Raw genomic sequence first — 20266 nt, forward strand, 5'->3', positions numbered from 1 at the left:
GAAGGTGGTGGATTCATAGCCCATCGAGGTGAATCAATTACATGAACGCGTGGTATCTGTTTTTTCAGCGTTCATGTAATAGATGCTTCTGGTCACGCCTGCTTAATGAGGCCCCCAACAATGTAAAAACAGAATTTGTCACTCTAGTGTCTTGTAGGCGATTTCATTTACAGACGCATTCCACTTTCGCAGATGCATTCTAACAAATCTGTCTTTCATACGCATACCTAATGCTGATTTTACGTGATCGTCGCATGTCATACCTCTTGTCACTATTACTATCGCGTCCTCTCTCATTGTTATAGACATTGTAGTGGATTTATCCACAGTTACAGAGAGCTGTCATTTGTCGCACCAAACGCAAATTTTGACCAGTTCATTCTGTATTTGATCACGATCGCAGACTAAAGCACTGTTAACGAATAATCAATCTTACACTGTTGCTAATCCTACACTATCCCGTCAAATGTATCCGGACATCTATTAGTGGACATTAATGTGATGGTGTGTCCACACTTCGCCTTTGTGAGGACCTGAACTCTGCTAGTGACGGTTTCAATGACGTGCCTGAATATGTGTGGAGGAATGTTTGCCCATTCTCCCTCAAGAGCCAAAACTGGCGAAGGTAGCAATGTTAGCCACTGGGTTCTGGAGCGAAGCCTACTTTCTAGCGCCCATCTCATAACAAAAATGTTCCAATAGGTTCAGATCGGGCCATTTCAGAAATGTTATTCTCCAAAAGCCATTGTATTAAAGATGCTGCTTTCTTGACAGGATGTATTGTCATGCTCACACAATCATCGTCTTCGAACTGTTCCTCTGCTCTTTGCATTACACAATGCCGTAAAATGTTCAAATGGTTCAAATGGCTCTGAGCACTAACGGACTTAACGTCTAAGGTCATCAGTCCCGTAGACTTAGAACTACTTAAACCTAACTAACCTAAGGACATCACACACATCCATGCCCGAGGCAGGATTCGAACCTGCGACCGTAGCAGTAGCGCGGTTCCAGACTGCAGCGCCTAGAACCGCTCGGCCAAAACGGCCGGCCAGTAAAATATATTGACAGGTTTTCGTATTTAGTGTTTTCATAGCCACAATAACAGTACCACACCCTAACCACGAAGAACACGCTTCCCCTCCCGAAAGAAAAAGACAATCTCCTCTGTACTTCACTGTTGACACTCCGCCACCCACCTTACGGTGATTTGCGGAGTATCGATGTAGATGTAGGCACAATACATGATGACAGGCAACTGTCTCAAGGCATTCGCCAACCCCAAACGCATCCATCGGATTGCCACGTGGTATAGCATGATTCACCACTCCACATCACATGTTTCCAGTCGTCCAATGTCCAGGGTCGTCGCTTAGCACTGACTACAGAAATACGTGGCTTATAAACAACTGCTCGACCAATTTTTTTAAGTCCCTACCCTGAAGCATTGTGCTAGCTATACTGCTGGCAGCACTCGGGATTTATACGTGTAACAACGACCCAGCGCAACGCTGGACGGTCCCTGTCTGTCAGTACACGAGTTCTGTCTGGTCTTGGTTCAGCTTTAGTTGTTCCTTCACGCTTCCACTTCACAGTCACATCACGACCAGTCGAATTGGCCACCTTCAGAGGTTTCTAATTGTCTCAGCTGGATTTGTTACACAGGTGACATCCAATGACTAGTCCACATTGAAAGTCACTCAGCTCTCCCGACGAATACGCTTCTCTACTGACAATAGTACCTGCCTCCTTTTATATTGGCGAGTCAGCCTGTCGTTACAGTTAGTGATCAATTCCGCATTACGTGGCGGTGTCCGGTTAGTTTTGACCACAATTGAGAACATTACAGGTCCTATTAAGATTCCTTGGGACTAGTCCGATGTTACTTTCATTTCTGCAGAACGTTCGCCGTCCAGTGCAGCGTTCTATAAGTCAAATATTCATTGAAGAAGCAACGTGGTGGAAACAAAAGTGACATAATCATAGCAGAGCGCCCCATCATGAAAATAACCTCCGTATTTCATGCGCTCAACAGAACGCTGCACACTCAGAGAGAGGAAGGACAAAAACAAGCATTCTCATCCACAGACAATCAGCTATGACGTGTCGAGATACCCATTGCACCGGAAAAAAGTTTTCTCTCGCTTACCCCAGTTTAACGAATATCACGCAATCGACACGCATCAGCGTGACGCTGCGTAGTCGGCAGCTCAGGGCGTTCATTAGAGAACAATAGCAGGGGAAGCGCGGCCGACTGATTAACGAGGCGGAGGTGGGCCAGCAGTAACAAACAGCAGCAGCAGTGGCGCTGTTATCTCGGCGGTGGGCGGATGTGGTGTGCGGGCGTACCGACGCCGTGCCACGCGACAGATGCGCGGCATTCCCACGGGCGCCGGTGGGTTCCCACAGGATGTGCGGCGCCGACATGTGTGGCCGGCCACCCCGGCGTCCGTGAGCTCCCAGCTCAGGGGGCGCCCCTGTAGCTGGACCACGAGCGCGGGGGCGGCGGAGCGTGGCGGGGGCGGAAAGGGGCGTGGCGCAGCCACACGGCGACAGCTCTCCTGCCCATTGCGTCACTGCCTTTCACTCAGTTTCACATGCTATTAGAAGTGACTCAACGTAGCCAGTACTTGGTACATGCTGATGAAAAGACACCGACGTACTTGCTTTATTTTTCGGAATTTTCCTGGCTGGACTCTAACCAGATTTAGTACGATACATTTAACTGAAATGTCAACTACAAAATCGACGGCACAGTGGAATGACTCACTTTAAACCAGACTTAGCCAAAATTCGTGCTCCCATGCTGCAATCGCGCTTCCCCCCATCACTGCGTTGTTCCGAGCAGGTATGTGCGAGAGAGACGGCTATATGCTGAAGGCTGTACAAACAGGAAAGATGTGTTTGAAACACAGTGCGACTACTTCCAAAAGGTGAATATTGCAGTATACATTTATAAACAGAATTTTATCACTTGTTCATTTTCTCCTTTATAATTTTCTCGCTACTGACTAGCGAGCCAGCGGGTGTGTTGGCCCTTCCATCGAGCTACAGACCCCCTTGAAGATGTCTCCCGCAGACGGGGACGAAACGTTGGGAATTGAGACAAAATTCATCAACCAACCACGGCATAACAGCCTCGATAATCATAATGGACATGACATTTCCGGCCGTGGAAGTCTACATTTTAGTGTCAAGAATTTCACTGAATAATCGCTCTTTCAATTGCGATGTTGTTTCTCTGTGTTCAGTTATATCCTCATTAACGAACAGCGTGTACATTTTGCTCATTCCCAAAATTTCTATTTATAGTCACATGTCTTCTCTTTCCTGCATAGTATCGTCTCCACTGCTTATACTCTACTGCCATGTTTCTTTTTAATTATCCAACTCTGGCTTCCATACAACTGTAACGGAATCAGCACAGTTATAAATCTTTGTTTTGCGGATGAGCTAAGTGAAAACCGGTTGTCCCAGAGCAGAGACCATGCCTACCATTCGGTACAAGATTTCCTTCCGGCAGGAAACATCTCTGCCACTCAGGGCGTTGTTTACGTCGCGCAAAATGTTATCGCAGTACAGTGTAACGTGATATGTTTTCGTAGCACGTCTTCCGCTACCGCATCCCGATCGGCTTCCGCTGGCACCGGAAAGAGAGCGCTGTCACGGACCGCTGCGTGTCCCACCGGCGGCTACGTAAGTGGAGCCGCGGACCCCGAGAGACGAGCGAGTAGTCTTTAAACGGCGCGGCGCTCCCTGGGTGGACCTGCAGCTTCCGGCCCACAATGGCACCTTCCGCTTCCCTCTTGCGTCCCGGAAGCGAGGACTTTGCTGTCGGTAGCCGCGCGCCTCTCGCAGCCCATTGAGGCAGGCAGCAGGAAGTGCCATAATGGACCGCCTCGCGGCAGCGCGCCGCTCGCCATTTCGTCGCGGCGGCTACGCCCACCCAGACACGGAGCGCGGGCCGGCCGCGCCCACTTGTTGCTGCTCGCCCTTCGGCTGCCGGGGGAGCCTCAAGACCCTCCCAGCTACCTGCAACGCCCTCGCCAGGCGCCCTTCTACCCAAAGGCGAGCGCATCTTGGCCTAAAGGCGTGAGTTCAATAGCAAACCTCTCCTGATTCCACAAAAGCGTACTTCAGAGCAGACAAATAGTGCGCATCGCAGATTCTCAAACTGACACATTGAGAATGGATTCGAGGCAAGAAGAATCATTGGGGCTGTGTTCATAGAATTATCATATCTTTATAGCACAGCCAACCACAGACTGCAATAATGGAGACTATGTAACTTTAACTACTGGCCATTAAAAATGCTACACCTGGAAGAAATGCAGATGATAAACGGATATTCATTGGACAAATATATTATAAAAGAACTGACATGTGATTACATTTTCACGCAATTTGGGGGCATAGATCCTGAGAAATCAGTACCCAGAACAACCATCTCTGGCCGTAATAACGGTCTTGATACGCCTTGGCATTGAGTCAAACGGAGCTTGGATGGCATGTACAGGTACACCTGCCGATGCAGCTTCAACACGATACCACAGTTCATCAAGAGTAGTGACTGGCGTATTGTGACGAGTCAGTTGCTATGCCACCATTGACCAGACGTTTTCAATTGGTGAGAGATCTGGAGAATGTGCTGGCCAGGGCAGCAGTCGAACATTTTCTGTATCCAGAATGGCCCGTACAGGACCTGCAACATGCGGTCGTGCATTATACTGCTGAAATGTAGGGTTTCGCAGGGATCCAATGAAGGGTAGAGCCACGGGTCGTAACACATCTGAAATGTAACGTCCACTGTTCAAAGTGCCGTCAATGTGAACAAGAGGTGAGCGAGGCGTGTAACCAATGGCACCCCATACCATCACGCCGGGGTGATACGCCAGTATGGCGATGACGAATACACGCTTCCAATGTGCGTTCACCGCGAGGTCGCCAAACACGGATGCGACTATCATGACCCTGTAAAGAGAACCTGGATTCATCCGAAAAAATGACATTTTGCTATTCGTGTACCCAGGTTCGTCGTTGAGTACACCATCGCAGGCGTTCCTGTCTGGAAAGCAGTTGTTGGAGGTACTAACCAACCTAAGAAGACACTACTCCTAATAGGCGTAATTGTTTATCTGTAAATGTAATATTGTTTAGGACACTATCGTCTGCTTTCCAGACAGTGTAAGTTGTATGGAGATATGTTTGACAGAAATCGGTCAACAAGCTTCGCTGATAACATCATATATACGTTAGTATATTCACCCCTTCTTCGTTTCTTCTCATGTTTCGCCCGTGACATTCAGTCATCAGTAACAGTTAACTCTGCTTATGTTGCAGGCCGCATTCTGTACGACATTCCTTGCAAGGTGTGCCAGGACCACTCGTCGGGAAAACACTACGGGATCTTCGCGTGTGATGGGTGAGTTCCTCGTGCATTACGTTCCCATTCTCTCACTGCCTCACTGTTGCCAGGAAGAAGATAGTGCAAAATTACATTCGTATAAAATATCCAAAAATATCTAATGCTAAAACCTAAAGTTTAAGAGATAGAAAATAGTGATCCCAACTAATTAATTACTATCTGTTTTGCTGTTTATATCGTCACTTAGAGCCACCGCCAGACACAGGAAAAACGTGTATTCCTTCAGTCTTTATTTCTCGATCTGAACGATATTTTTGGAAGCAAAGGAACCTAAGAACAAAAGCTGCGAAAATGAAACGTTGCTTTGAACACTACAGTGTTTTACCGAGTACGCTTCTCATAAACATAAGACTCTAATCGGTTCATTATGCCAATTACGGGTTCACAAATAGTTTAACACGGAATTCCAGTTACAGATAAGCTTCGCACATTACACACACATAAAACACACAGCTCATAGAACACATCGCTTTGGTTTTGCAGTCTGAAACTTGGTGTTTGAGTCATCACACCTTCCTCCCTAACACCGTTAGCTATCGTCTGCCGTCTCACATAAATTCTCACAACTTTTGCTGCCCACGTCCCTAATAGATTTCCCCTATTTGTCTATTTTAAAAAAGCGATTTGCGTTACCGGTGAAACAGATTCTCAGCTACTTTCTGGACAAGTCCTTCATTGCTTTCTCCTTTTCACAAATGGCTGCTTTCTGAAAAATAATTTGTACAGTATTCACACAGATTCCTTAATATTCGTCTACTGATCTAGCACTTAAGCGAACCGTAGCCGTCTGACTGGTATACTTTCAGCCTGAAATTCTTGAACAAAACACAAGAAGACCAACAGCCTTTTTCAGTCCGTTCGTACACTCTGAGTTAAAGACCCTAGAGTCTTTGGGATGGCGCATTAACATACATAAATAGCCTTTCTGCAAACCTAATCTGCCGACCACTGAGTGGTGCTGTGGTCACAAGTTTTACCGTCCACGCTACTGCTGGCCGGTGATGACAGCTATGATCATTTTTCCAGTCAGACGTAAATTAATTCCTAATCTTAATACGACTGCGTTCCCACGTTTCATCAACGATGGGAAATTTGAATATATAATTACGTAACTGTCTTTTTCGAAGTGATAGCTAAAACTTCGACTATCCCTCTTTCAGCTGGTTTTTAACTCCACTTAAATGTCCGAGCCGGCCGATGTGGCCGAGCGGTTCTAGGCGCTACAGTCTGGAACCGCGCGACCGCTTCGGTCGCAGGTTCGAATCCTTTGTGTGTGATGTCCTTAGGTTAGTTAGGTTTAAGTAGTTCTAAGTCTAGGAGATTGATGACCTCAGATGTTAAGTCCCATAGTGCTTAGATCCATTTGAACCATGTCGGAGAAAGGAAAGGCTGTATCACCCCAATATAGCCATCCCTAGTAGAGTGCTTTGGTATTCCAACTAACATTCGGTGTGAGAGCAGTTTTACTTTAGATAATGTATGTAATCAAGAAGAAACCAGAAACGGTGGAGGACTTATCCGTGGTACACTTATTCTTTTTTTATACGTCAGCCTTATAATACCCAAATCACATTCTCTAGAGATACTCTGCATTTCTTTTTCTGGTGCGGAGATCATAGTTTTTCAGTGCAAACCTGGGCTGCGACAAACGTTTCCTTTCTTCGTAGAGACACATTACTGGGGCAGTTGTGAAATGTAGAGAAATGCTCCATATCTGAAATTTATCACAATCACGTCTGTCGTCGCGGTCATCTGCAAGGCACGATTTTATCAGATTTTTAAAAGTGTGTTTCAAGAGTGAAAACATGATACAAGTAGGCTGTAATCAGTTTATTATCTGTGCAATTAGACAGTTTCAACTGTGGATTGTTGTCAAGAACGTATTTTAAGCATGAAATGAAGTGTGACGCTTAAAATATGTGCTCGTAAATTACCCACGGCTGAAACTGGCTAATTGCACACATAATAAACAAATCACAGTCTACTCGGACCATGTTTTCATTCTCATAATATGAGGTTAGCCTTAACTGGTGCTGCGCCCGTTCCGATGCGGTTCAGGCCTCCCAAAGTTGTCGCAGGTGGTTAGCATCTGTACTAAAGGGTAGTCGTGTGGAGGCTCTGTGACTTCTTTGATCACGAAACTCTAGCCGGGTTTAAGCTTCCACAGAAATCTCCAAATAAGTTATGACGTTCATCGAAGGTATGATTTACCTTTTCAGTACGTTCGTAATGAGGTTTTTGGGAGATGGGGTACGTCCGGCCACTTTTTATAGTTTAATGATAGGCTTGGGTTTCATGCAAGCACTTTTTGTCGCCATGTTTCATTTAAGTATAAGCTGACACCTGCAGTATGACCAGATTTGGACCATACCGGGCAAGCATATTCTGCCGCCGAGAGGCACAGTGTCTGGGCTATGGCTCTCAGATTTTTTTTGAAGTAGCTTCCCATTTGCTGTTAGCTAATTTTCTCAGTAATTATTCCCTGCTGTGAGTTTATGGAGGCCGCGCGGGATTTGCCGAGTTGTCTAAGGTGCTGCAGTCATAGACTGTGCGGCTGGTCCCGATAGAGGTTCGAGTCCTCCCTCAGGCATGGGTACGTGTGTTTGTCTTTAGGATAATTTAGGTTAAGTAGTGTGTGAGCTTAGGGACTGATGACCTTAGCAAGTCCCATAAGATTTCACACACATTTGGACCTTTTTTTTTTGTGAAGTGGCCGTGCGGTTCTAGGCGCTGCAGTCTGGAACCGCGAGACCGCTACGGTCGCAGGTTCGAATCCTGCCTCGGGCATGGATGTGTGTGATGTCCTTAGGTTAGTTAGGTTTAACTAGTTCTAAGTTCTAGGGGACTAATGACCTCAGAAGTTGAGTCCCATAGTGCTCAGAGCCATTTGAACCATTTTTTTTAGTTTATGGTGAGTCTTCTCACAGTGATATTTGTTCGTGAACGACTCGTCCAGTGTGGCTTCCAGGTTTGTAAGTTTTCTTGTGAGTTGCGTGGTGATGCCATTCCAGGTTACATTCAGTTTCGATCTGTTTTGAGCGATGTCGAAGGTTCTGACTAGTGTGTTTGAGGGATTTGATTGACGGGAGTTTCTCCTGTAGTATTCTAAAATGGTGCTTAGAGCACGTAGCAGGTTTTATTTTACCCGCTTCAGTCCGGAACCGCGCTGCTGCTACGGTCGCAGGTTCGAATCCTGCCTCGGGCATGGATGTGTGTGATGTCATTAGGTTAGTTAGTTTAAGTAGTTCTACGTCTAGGGGACTGATGACCTCAGATGTCAAGTCCCGTAGTGTTCAGAGCCATTTGAACCAGGGTTTGTTCTACTTTCTAAAAACTCTTTCCTTGAGCTGTGATGGCCAGACTGTCGGCGTACTGAAAGTGGATCGTGTAACTTGATGTTCGGTTTCCATTGGTATTCGGGTTCAATAGGAGGGGAGCTTGTGTAACAAACGAGGCTTGTTATTAAAAGCGGTGGCTATTTCCAGAGGCAGCAGGACATGACCTTAGGACGCAAGCTGGGCCACCGGAGTATTTTAAGTATATATTTATGTATTTGTGTGTGTGTGTGTGTGCAGGTGCGCCGGTTTCTTCAAGCGGTCGATCCGGCGCGCGCGGCAGTACGTCTGCAAGGCGAAGGCGGAAGGTTCCTGCGTCGTGGATAAGACGCACCGCAACCAGTGCCGCGCCTGCCGACTCCACAAGTGTCTCCAGGCCGGCATGAACAAGGACGGTGAGTTTCCGCAACACGCACCTCAGCATGGGAGCTGTACTTACTGTTGTCCTAGTCATCTGTCTTGCGCAAGTTTCCCCGTATCTCCATAGCTACTGTCACCACCACACACGCCCTGTTGTTCCTGATACTGTATTCAAGCCTGTCTTTAAACACCCTACTCCCCCCGCCCTCTTCCCTGTCAGTTTACTGAATCACCTTTTATTGGATGTCTCAAGATGCGTCAAATTACTCCACCCCTCCGCCGTGCCAAAATTTTTCGCCGTATTATTTACTAAGTTACACGAACTACGCATCTAATCTCCTGCATTGTGTCGTGACACTACATTTCAACTGCTTCTACGATTTCTTATGGATACATAAAAGCTTTTCTTGCTGTTAACGGTGCACATTTTATATCCTACTTACTTCTTCCATTGTCAGTCACTTTGCTGCCCAAACAACGAAACTCGAATGTTACTTTCAGCCACTCATTTCGTAATCTGATTCCGTCACTCAGACTGCACTACATTACCCTTGTTTTAACGTGATTGGTGTTCTTACAGCATCTTTCCAAAACACTATCCACTCCGTTCTATTGATCTAGCATAAATACAATATTATCATCAAATTGTAGTGATCGTATTTCTATCCTCTACTTTTTCATTCCATTTCGAAATTTCTCCTGAATTTCCTTAATTAATTGCTCATTCTAGAGATTGAATAAGGTATCGATGTTAGCAAAGCTCGAATTTAATTATTTCCTTCTATTTTGTAACGCACTCACAGTTTTATACTACCCAATTTTTTGCTTTGAGGTCAGACCTCATCTCTAGGTTTAGCGGCATACTAATTTATGTTATTAAAAAGATATGAATTAATACTTATTGACAAACTGACATTGTGAGCCTTCCAATGGTAATTTCCTTACCAAATGAGCTATCCGAGAGCTTTTCTTAGTCTAACTTAAAATTTATTCTGGTAGTACCTTCCTCTTGCTGTTCCACATTCAACAGAAGCCCTCCTTTATGCCTGAATGTATCTCGATCCCTAGGAATGGGACATGATAATGAAGTTACACAACGCCCTATGTAAGAAAACTTTTACAGCATTTGGAAACGAAAAGGGAGGAATTATCAGTCCGGAGCTCCGAGTCATGGACTGAAGCGTCTGAGGGTGACTCACTTCCTAACGTTGTTGCGGCTAAACACATGAGTCCGACTTTCACCTATTCACCACAATATATTACTTACAATTATGTTTCCTTATATTAGTTGTAACTACTTCACAGAATTTATTCTTTTAGAAAAATACAGGATACATTTCAGGATTTTTCTACACAAGGATGCGTAGTACGAAACAACTGAAAGTATTCGCCTAGACAACATCTTTTCCGATCCGGAGGAGAACTGTCTTGTGAATGCCTTAGCTCCTCTTCGTTACAAAACGTTTAAACTAGCATGAACAGTTTATCATAGCGTTCCGATGACACTGATAACCAACTCCCTTTGTCTGTTGAGTGACATCGTCTTACCAAAACTTTCTTTTTTTTTAAGTTCTACATTACTTTTAATTTTTGTTGTATGAAATTTGAAACCTATGTATTTCTGTCTTCGTGACTCCGCGAACTGAGAAGAAACTTTTCTCCGGAATGGGATATCACATGGCAGATCACACTCTCACGGTAGAACATTCGGTACCTAAACTTTTATCTCTGGTACAGTGCGCTGATAAGACTACATCAGTAACCCGTAGACAATTACTTTCCTGGCATGTTACTTCCGTGTAAAACTGTATTGCTTCACTTTATTCAGACTGTAGGGAGCATCTGCATAGTTGCTCTCAGAAGCACGATACTACAACAATATAATTAAGTTGTAATATCTTTCGGAAACAATAACCATAGCTGACACTGTTTAAAAATTTGGAAAGAAAAACTAAATTTCTTTCAAATCATCGTGTAACTATTATGTGCGTCTTAGCTGTTCGAAGTAATGAGGATTACAACTTCATTCGGATGAGACAGTAAATGTGCCAAATGTGCTACTCATTTACAGTCTAGATAGTGAAACACTTTTAGCTTTTTCAAAGCTCAGAATAGAACTGAAACATATGCCCACCATTTCCCCTGCTGCTTGAACTACTTTACGTAGACCTTAAAACAAAGGATACCATGGACAGATAGTCACAAATGTAACGGTACTGTGGAGTACGGTCAAAGATTTAGAAATGGTCAATACCATCAACATTATAAAACTAGAATAATTTGGCCACATAATGCACAATGAAAAATACTTCCGGATAATTCAAGGAAAGACTGACAGCGGACGTGGTCTAGCACGTCGAATGTTACCCTGTCTAAAAAAACTTCAGCCAGTGGTTTAAACTGAGCACGGAATCATTCTTCAGAAAATCATGAACAGGCAGCAGGCCATGCTACTGATCGTCAATGTTTTGGAGGACGCAGTACTTGAAGAAGAAGAAGAAGAGGAGGAAAGTAGTTAAAACAACAAACCAAAAATATTAACTTATAATTAGTTGACAATGAAGTTTATCGTGGTAGTTTGTTTAAAATGTGATGTATCTAATATTTATCTTAATCGAAGATTTGCTGTTGGGGATACCATCTCCATAGTGAATATCCTGTGCGCGTCTTGACAGATCCTGTGTAGATCAGCAGCCTAAAACAGCAGACCAGACTGTCAACAGACGGTCGCACCATCGCGTTAACAAACTGATACTCCAGAAAACAAAGAAGTGTGGCAAAAGTTTTCGACTGACTGTAGTCCCAGCGCGCTTGGGTTAAAAGTTACCACTCGTACATCGTTAACTGGGTGCTGCAGACGTCATGCAGAGCTGATGCCTACTGACGTATCCTCAGTCACATACGACACTTTCATACTGCTGCGTAGTCCACTGAATGTGCACGTATTCCTCGAAAGGGATGACAGCCAACAGCAGTTACTAACCACTGGAAATGCACGTGGCACCAAAGTGTGGGACACCACGTAGACAGTGGTGAGAGACACTTAACGAGATTCCGGTGGCAGCTGGGTAGTACTTTGCGTGCCCCTGTGGCTCACGGGGTATCCAGACAATGGCTCGGCGGCTGCTGGCTGGCAGAGGCAATTCGGACAAAAGGACGATCCACTCCCCCCTGGCATACAACCCTGTTCTCCATTCGCTGCGAAGGCCGCGCACGCACGCTTATATATACGTTCGCTTAAGCAGCACCTCTTCCACGTTAGTATGTTGCTGTCATGGCGATGTTACTGATGTTACTGTAGTTGCTTTTTTTCTGTGACAGTTTCGGGAAAAACCAGACGCAATCTGCTACAAGATGTGACATTACTCCATTTGTATACTAAGATGGTATCTGTTAACGTGCCGCGAGTAATGAGTATAATGGGCGGGGGCACTACGAATGTAGTGCGGGACAATACGTTGAAAATGTGGGTTTCGCGGGAGGCGTGCCTGACATAAATCCCTGCAGTCGCGCTATCCTGTGTGTCCTCGGTGGCTCAGACGGATAGAGCGTCTGCCATGTAAGCAGGAGATCCCGGGTTTGAGTCCCCGTCAACGCCTGTAGGCAGCTAACGGTGTTCATTTGATTGTAATCACTCCATTTAACCAGGGACAATTTCAGATGACTGTAATCAGTCGTTTAAGTGTCTCGTTTAATACTATCGTCATTTACTTTACGGAAACCGAAGATAAAGTGACTAGTAATCCTGAGAGTTCGCAGCCCCGTTTGGGTGTTGCATTAAGGAAAAAAATTTGCTAAAGAATCGTCGACACTGACAGTATATTCCTTGTTACTAATCATATTCAAATGTTCTTACTAGCATTTCTCTATTTGCAGTGGCTCCAAAAGAAAACTGTTGATTTACTACACATTAGATAATTTTCGAAAATTTTAATTCCAGCCAAATGTTCGAAATAGTAACATGACCTTAAAGTAATGAAATAGCCCGGAATTTACCTACGTTCGGACATAATAAGTGTCGTCCTACCAAGACTATTACACAACAGGAGTAATGTATGTACAGAGTCTGTATGTGGCTTTTCAGCGAGCGTGAGCATGCATGTCCGATGCACTGTGTATGGCATTTTATATAATCACTGTTGTACTTTTGACTTGCCGATGTACTATCCCATGTATGTTCTCAGAATGTCTATTATGTGACTCAAATTATCGTAGAAATGGACGAGATTCTTTGAAGCGTAGTCCCGAAATCGAAGATGACAGCATAGTTTTCCCGAAACCGAAGATCTGAAAAACGCTCTTCCAAAGCGATTGTAGCATTTCGAAGTTTATTGCTTCTGTTTTCACCGAATTTTTTTTTCCATTCCCCTGCATATTACTCTTGCTAGCAACGTGTATGGATGAGCTGCTAAACTGAGCGTGCGATAGTTTTCGTACTTACCAGTGCTTGCTATTTTCAGGTTTGTGTGTATATTTTTTCTGGAAATCTGTGTATTAGTCTCATAGATTCTAAACACCCGCACACAGTAGGGCTACCACTTTCCCCAATGATTTTAGTTATTCCGAAGGAATGTTGTCTTTACATAAGTGGCACAGCAAAGCACTTCTATTTTGTTTAATGCACCTTAAGGGGGGGTAGGACGTCAAACGGGCCGACTTGGAGCAGGAGAGGCACCACAGGACATTTTAATTTCCACTGTCTATACTTTTACAAATAAATTCATAAAACTTTGTCAGCATGAGCAGGAAGGATTCAGGATTCACACTAGTAGCCGCGGAAGTTCAAAAACATAACAAAATATTTTTTTTTACATGTGAAATTTCATCATTTCTTCACTTACTATTGGCTGCATTTGTTGCTATAGGTACACTTTTCTTCATAAGTAAGAGAGACTGTTCGATGAATTTTGCACAGCATACAAACCATACTTACAGGTGTCTGAAACTCTAGAATCTATTTAATTTACGAAAAACTGAATGAGCTGTTACGTTTTAAATTTTATGTTTAGAAAAAAAAATCAAATTTTGTAGTTAATTATCTCAATTTTTACCACAGTTTTAATAGATTTGTAAAATTCTAGAGTTTCATACACCTGTAAGTATGGTTTGTATGCTGTGCAAAATTCATCAAAGAATCTCTCTCACTTGCGAAGAAAAATGTACCTATAGCAACAAATGCAGCCAACAGTAAGTGAAAAAAATGATGAAATTTCATATCTAAAAAAAAATATTTTATTATGTTTTTGCACTTCCACCGCTATGAGTGTGAATCCTGAATCCTTCCTGGTCATGCTGACAAAGTTTTATGAATTTATTTGTAAAAGTATAGACAGTAGAAAATAAAATGTTCTGTGGTCCCTCTCCTGCTCTAAGTCGGCCCGTTTGACGTCCTACCCCCCCCCCCCCCCCCACCCCCTTCAGCTACACGAGCAGGTCTCGGTCGGAGACATTTACTGGTCGGCCGGAGAAGCTTCCATTTTTGCGCACGTACCAGCCTGAGACGATGCTGAGCTGACAGAAAGCTGAGTGTGAATGTGTGTGTGTCTGCCCGCAGCGGTGCAGCACGAGCGCGGGCCGCGCAACTCGACGCTGCGGCGCCAGCTGGCGCTCTACCTCAAGGAGCCGGCCCAGGGGCAGTGCTCGCCCCCGCCGCCCCCGCCTCCCGCCATGCCGGCAGCCGCCCACGCAGACATGGCCGCCGCCGCCGCTGCGGCCGCAGCCGCCGCCACCGCCGCTGCCCTCCATTCCTCCCACGTCGCGCCCATGAAGGTGAGGTGCTAACAGGCCGCCGCACGGCGCCCTTGTAAAGTAACTGCCAGCTTCTTTGATTGCTAACGTATCTTACTCTTTCTCACCCAGTTCCCCATTACACCCATTTACGAAGTCCAGTAGACAACGCCTTCGTGAAGCCCTCGTAACACGAGCGACTCCCTGTCCACACCAACTGCACGTGGCTGGAGTCGTGCCCGGTTCAAGTTGTAGCCAACCACTCCGTGTCTCTCAGCCCGCACAATACGGTACACAGCACACCCCTGTCGGCTCGCGAGACCACGCTAACCCAGCCGGGTTCTCGCGCCTCGCTGGCCCACGGCTTCCTGACTCAAAATGGCTCTGAGCACTATGGGACTTAACTTCTGAGGTCATCAGTCCCCCAGAACTTAGAACTACTTAAACCTACACATCCATGCTCGAGGCAGTATTCGAACCTGCGACCGTAGCGGTCGCGCGGTTCCAGACTGTAGCGCCTAGAACCGTTCGGCCAACCCTGCCGGCTTACGGCTTTCTCAGCCCGCCGGTTTATCGCTTACCGGGTCAATCTGTCTAAGAGAAATACTTAACCGCCTTTATTATTGTCAACATTATCATCAGCATCATCTACATTCAACGATTACTTCAAAAAACAATTTAAAAGTGTTGTGTTAAAATCTTGCAAAATATTGTAGAGTCCGCTCGATAATCCTCGTTTATTGCCGAATCCAGGTGCTAACCGTTTCGCGATAACAAATCGCATCTTCAGGTTAAATCTGACTGGATTACATTAAGCCATTAAACCAATACGATCTCCTCAGTTTCTATAAGGCACTTACACTGGTGCCGGCTGGTGTGGCCGAGCGGTTCTAGGCGCTTCAGTCTGGAACCGCGCGACCGCTATGGTCGTAGGTTCGAATCCTGCCTCGGGCATGGATGTGTGTGACGTCCTTAGGTTAGTTACGTTTAAGTAGTTCTAAGTTCTAGAGGACTGATGACCTCAGATGTTAAGTCCCATAGTGCTCAGAGCCATTTGACCCATTTGAAACACTTGCAGCCCGCATCTCGTGGTCGTGCGGTAGCGTTCTCGCTTCCCACGCCTGGGTTCCCGGGTTCGATTCCCGGCGGGGTCAGGGATTTTCTCTGCCTCGTGATGGCTGGGTGTTGTGTGCTGTCCTTAGTTAGATTTAAGTAGTTCTAAGTTCTAGGGGACTGATTACCATAGATGTTAAGTCCCATAGTACTCAGAGCCATTTGAACCATTTTTTTTAACACTTACACTAGTATCATCAGATTCAGTGGATGCTGAAAGATCCACCAATACTATTAGATAATTACGACTCATCACTGAGGGATATTCTAATTTGGACCAGTGATGGACTACTGATGGTACTTAGAAAAACAGCAATCACGGCTGCGATGAGGAAATAATATCGTGTGCAGATGCAGCCACAAGTAAGCATTAACAACTACAACCGGACTCTACATTTCTTTTTAGATTTTACCATAATTGTTTTAAAAAAAAAGATTTAGCTGTGCTTAAATTAAATTACCCTCTAGGAAACACTTCTGGTTTCTGTTGGTTAGCTCCGTAGTTCCCTGCGCCAATCTACATCGGGTATACAGGGCGTTAGAGGTACATGTGCAGATATTTTTAGTACTGATTGACGATAGTGTCCTAAACAATATTACATTTACAGATAAACAATTACGCCTGTTAGGAGTAGTGTCTTCTTAGGTTGGTTAGTACCTCCAACAACATGGGTAAAGAGAAAACCATTAAAGATTATTTTTCCCTGGGCAGCACGTCAGGTGTTGAAGTATGCACTTCAGGACGCAAAACTGTTAGTCTATACTGACAGGCGTTGTCCAGTTAATAGTGCAGTTACGGAAATTCAGAAAATATCAAGTAGTGACATGTGTTGGGGGAAGAGTGTTATATGCAGAGAAATAACTAATACATTGATATGCGTACATATTAAGAAACCGATGATCAAATACCTGCGCTTATACATCTCAGACACCGTATACTGCAAATTTTTTTAGAAGATCTGCCCTGTTGCTTTATTAGCATTTTAATTAAATAAATGGGTGTCTTTGCGGGTGAATGGTAAAGCACGATACTAGGATCTGGAAGGTATCGGGTTCGATATCCGATCTATCCAAGTGTTTTTAATGTCACGTACCACTTCTTTGGTAACTGGCTGAATAAATCTATGCAAAACTAGGAGGAAGTCCACTGCATAACAGCTTCAATAGACCCATAAAATGTACGACAAAGGTGTGGCCGGCCAGGGTGGCCGAGCGGTTCTAGGCACTACAGTCTGGAACCGCGCGACCGCTACGGTCGTAGGTTCGAATCCTGCCTCGGGCATGGATGTGCGTGATGTCCTTAGGTTAGTTAGGTTTAAGTACTAAGTTCTAGGGGACTGATGACCTCAGAAGTTAAGTCGCATAGTGCTCAGAGCCATTTGAATCATTTGAACAAAGCTGCGTAAAGGTCCTTTGGGTTGATGGCAGCTTTACGTTTTATATAAGGTACAGGGCAGCGGTTTCATTGAATGCTTCAGCTTGCTTGCTTCCTTAACTAGACTCCCAGTTTATACATTTTGTTTACCTCCAGTTAGTTACAGCATTTGCACAGGTGATAAAACGAGTGTATGGCCCAGCAACAAATCAACACCAGTAACATCCATCCTCTATATCCCGCACAACACAGCATTAAACGTCTGAGTACTGCTAAATAACTAACGTTAAACTTGCAACGTTTCGGATGATTTAGACTAATGGAAATGTCAAAACCAAAACTGGATGATTATAGTCTGGGTAATATGCGCTACGAGAGCTACGCTCCCTCATGACATGTACACATTTCCTAATTTTTGTACTTGTAAAAGCGAACGCGGGATTGTTTCGTAATTTCTAAATTTGTATGGAAATTGGATATCCCCACCTTCCCTTCTCGCTGCGCACCTTGTGCGCCCCCCCTTCCAAATGTCAGTCCCCTCTACCTCCCTCCCCGCTCTTTGTATGTCAGCTCCTCCCCCAGTCTACCATCTTCTTCTCTCCCTATCTATATCCATTTCATCCCGTCTGCCCCCTCCTCCCTCTGCCTTTTAACCCTTCTCTCTAACTTTCAACCCTGATTGGGAATTGAAGTTGCTTGAAATGAATGAGGAAATCGGTTGAGATCATTGGTACACGAGGTATGAGAGAGATCTTTGCAGCTCCTAGGTCTTTGAGGATAGTAACTTTAATGAGAGTATTTTGCATACTTTTAATCTCTTACGGGTAGAATTACGAACTTTCAGAGGATTCAGATTCCATAGTAGTATTCTAATTATAAACCAATAAGCAATAAATAAAAGTCGCTTGTTTACCGTAAAACCGACAGCGGGGAAGAAAACGAAACAGCTCATTGTTGTGTGTAAAATTTTTGTTCCAAATTACGTATCGGAGAAACAATTTTCTGTAGTAGTTGAAACTGACTGAGATAATAAAATAAAACTGTAAATTTTCTCAGCACAGCATTTTCTTTCTATCAGTGGGTTTCAAAGCAAAATCTTTACATTGCCATTCAAGAGAAATACATATAGCCTAAAGTTTGTTAGGTACAGTGATAAAAATCAAAATCGGCCAACAACTTTTTGACATTTTTGGGAACAACCTTACCTTTCTACACATGTACGAGGGGCGCAAAATGAGTAATGCAGCACATTTTTTTTTTTTTTTTCTGGAAGCATGTTGATTGTATACAGGATTCCAATACACCTCATTAGTCCCCAATCTTTTGGCTACAAAACCGTATTTATCAACATAATCTCCGTTCAATGCGATGACTTTACGGCACCTTACTGGGAGTGCCTATATATCCGAATGGTACCATTCTACTGTTCGACGTCGAAACCCAACCTCTTCCTGCATCAATGACCTTCCCGCCATCGACAAAAATTGTCACGACCAGTCTACTCATCATCCACGTACTAGTTACCGCACAGCAACTCCACACAGATGGTTCTTCGCTGCTCTTTATGGTCTTCTCTTAGGTGGCCAGAACCCATCGGGCACACGCATTTGAGTACCCGAACTGACGGACGGGTTTGTCGGAACTACCAACAGAGACGTCCAGTTGAGCAGCGAGGTGTTTGATTGTGACCCGTCGATCACCGCGAATGAGAGTGTACGCACGTTCCAGCACTGCAAGAGTAATAGCTGTGTGCGGCCGGCCGGTACGCAGGGGATGGGACAAGTTTGCGCGACCTTGTGCGACGATAACAGACGCCTCGCGCAACGACTCACCGTACTTTTGTCACTGTCAGATCTCTGTAGACATCCTGCAAACGCCTATGAATCTCTGCGATACTCTGGTTTTGTTCCAAAAGAAAATCACTGAGAGACCTACGCCACATATTGGAACTTCATGAAACTATTACAACAAATTCTGCGTTTTTTCAGCTGAAATTGGCTGAGCAGAAGGTGTTGCATTACTTGTTGAAGGTCCCTCGTATTTTACACGTTAAAAAAATATGTAGCCTATGTCCTTTGCAATGGTGATACGAGTGATGATGATGAGGTCCCGCCGGCCGGTGTGGCCGTGCGGTTCTAGGCGCTTCAGTCTGGAACCACGTGACCGCTACGGTCGCAGGTTCGAATCCTGCCTCGGGCATGGATGTGTGTGATGTCCTTACGTTAGTTAGGTTTAAGTAGTTCTAAGTTCTAGGGAACTGATGACCATAGATATTAAGTCCCATAGTGCTCAGAGCCATTTGAACCATTTTTGATGAGGTCCCATACTCCGAGAAGCGTAGGGGACGACTCGGGAGACCCGCACCGCTGATTAGCCAAGGTCCTAGCGGAGATGGTTTGCCGTTGCCTTCCTCCGACCGTAATGGGGATGAATGATGATGAAGACGACACAACACCCAGTCACTGGGCAGGGAAAATCCCTGACCCCGCCGGAAGTCGAACCCGGGACCCCGTACGAGAGGAAGCGAGAACGCTACCGCAATACCACGTGCTGCTGAGCTGATAACAGTATGGTGTCAAAATTTGAATTAAGTGGATCAGGTACTTTTGCAGAATTTTGGTAACAATGGTAAATAACCTGTCTTTATAGAACAGATTATTTTACCGAATCTTCAACGTAAGATTATAGCTCTTAGTGAGTATATTACGACAGTATTTTAAATTTTAAAATTCAGTCAATAATTATATGAAATATTGAAAATCAGATTTTTTGTTGCATGTGGAGATACTCTGCCACTAGGAAGTATCTCGTTTTAGCCGTTTGGCCGCGCGGGGTTGCTGCGTGGTCTGAAGCGCCTTGCCACGGTTCATATGACTCCCCCCGTTGGAGGTCCGAGTCCGCCCTCGGGCATGGGTGTTTGTGTTGTCCTTA

At 44.8% G+C, this 20266-nt stretch overlaps 1 protein-coding gene across 1 annotated transcript in view; it reads left to right on the plus strand.

Moving 5' to 3' along the window:
• LOC126152378 (nuclear receptor subfamily 2 group E member 1) overlaps positions 1-20266 on the plus strand; it is a 75533-nt gene that overhangs the window by 26388 nt on the left and 28879 nt on the right. Inside the window, exons 2-5 of the mRNA XM_049916003.1 lie at positions 5341-5422; positions 9001-9155; positions 14675-14745; positions 14809-14889. Coding sequence (XP_049771960.1) covers positions 5341-5422; positions 9001-9155; positions 14675-14745; positions 14809-14889 — 389 coding nt within the window. The remainder of the gene's footprint in view (positions 1-5340; positions 5423-9000; positions 9156-14674; positions 14746-14808; positions 14890-20266) is intronic.

Source organism: Schistocerca cancellata, chromosome 2 (genome assembly GCF_023864275.1).
Source record: "Schistocerca cancellata isolate TAMUIC-IGC-003103 chromosome 2, iqSchCanc2.1, whole genome shotgun sequence".
NCBI lineage: Eukaryota > Metazoa > Arthropoda > Insecta > Orthoptera > Acrididae > Schistocerca > Schistocerca cancellata.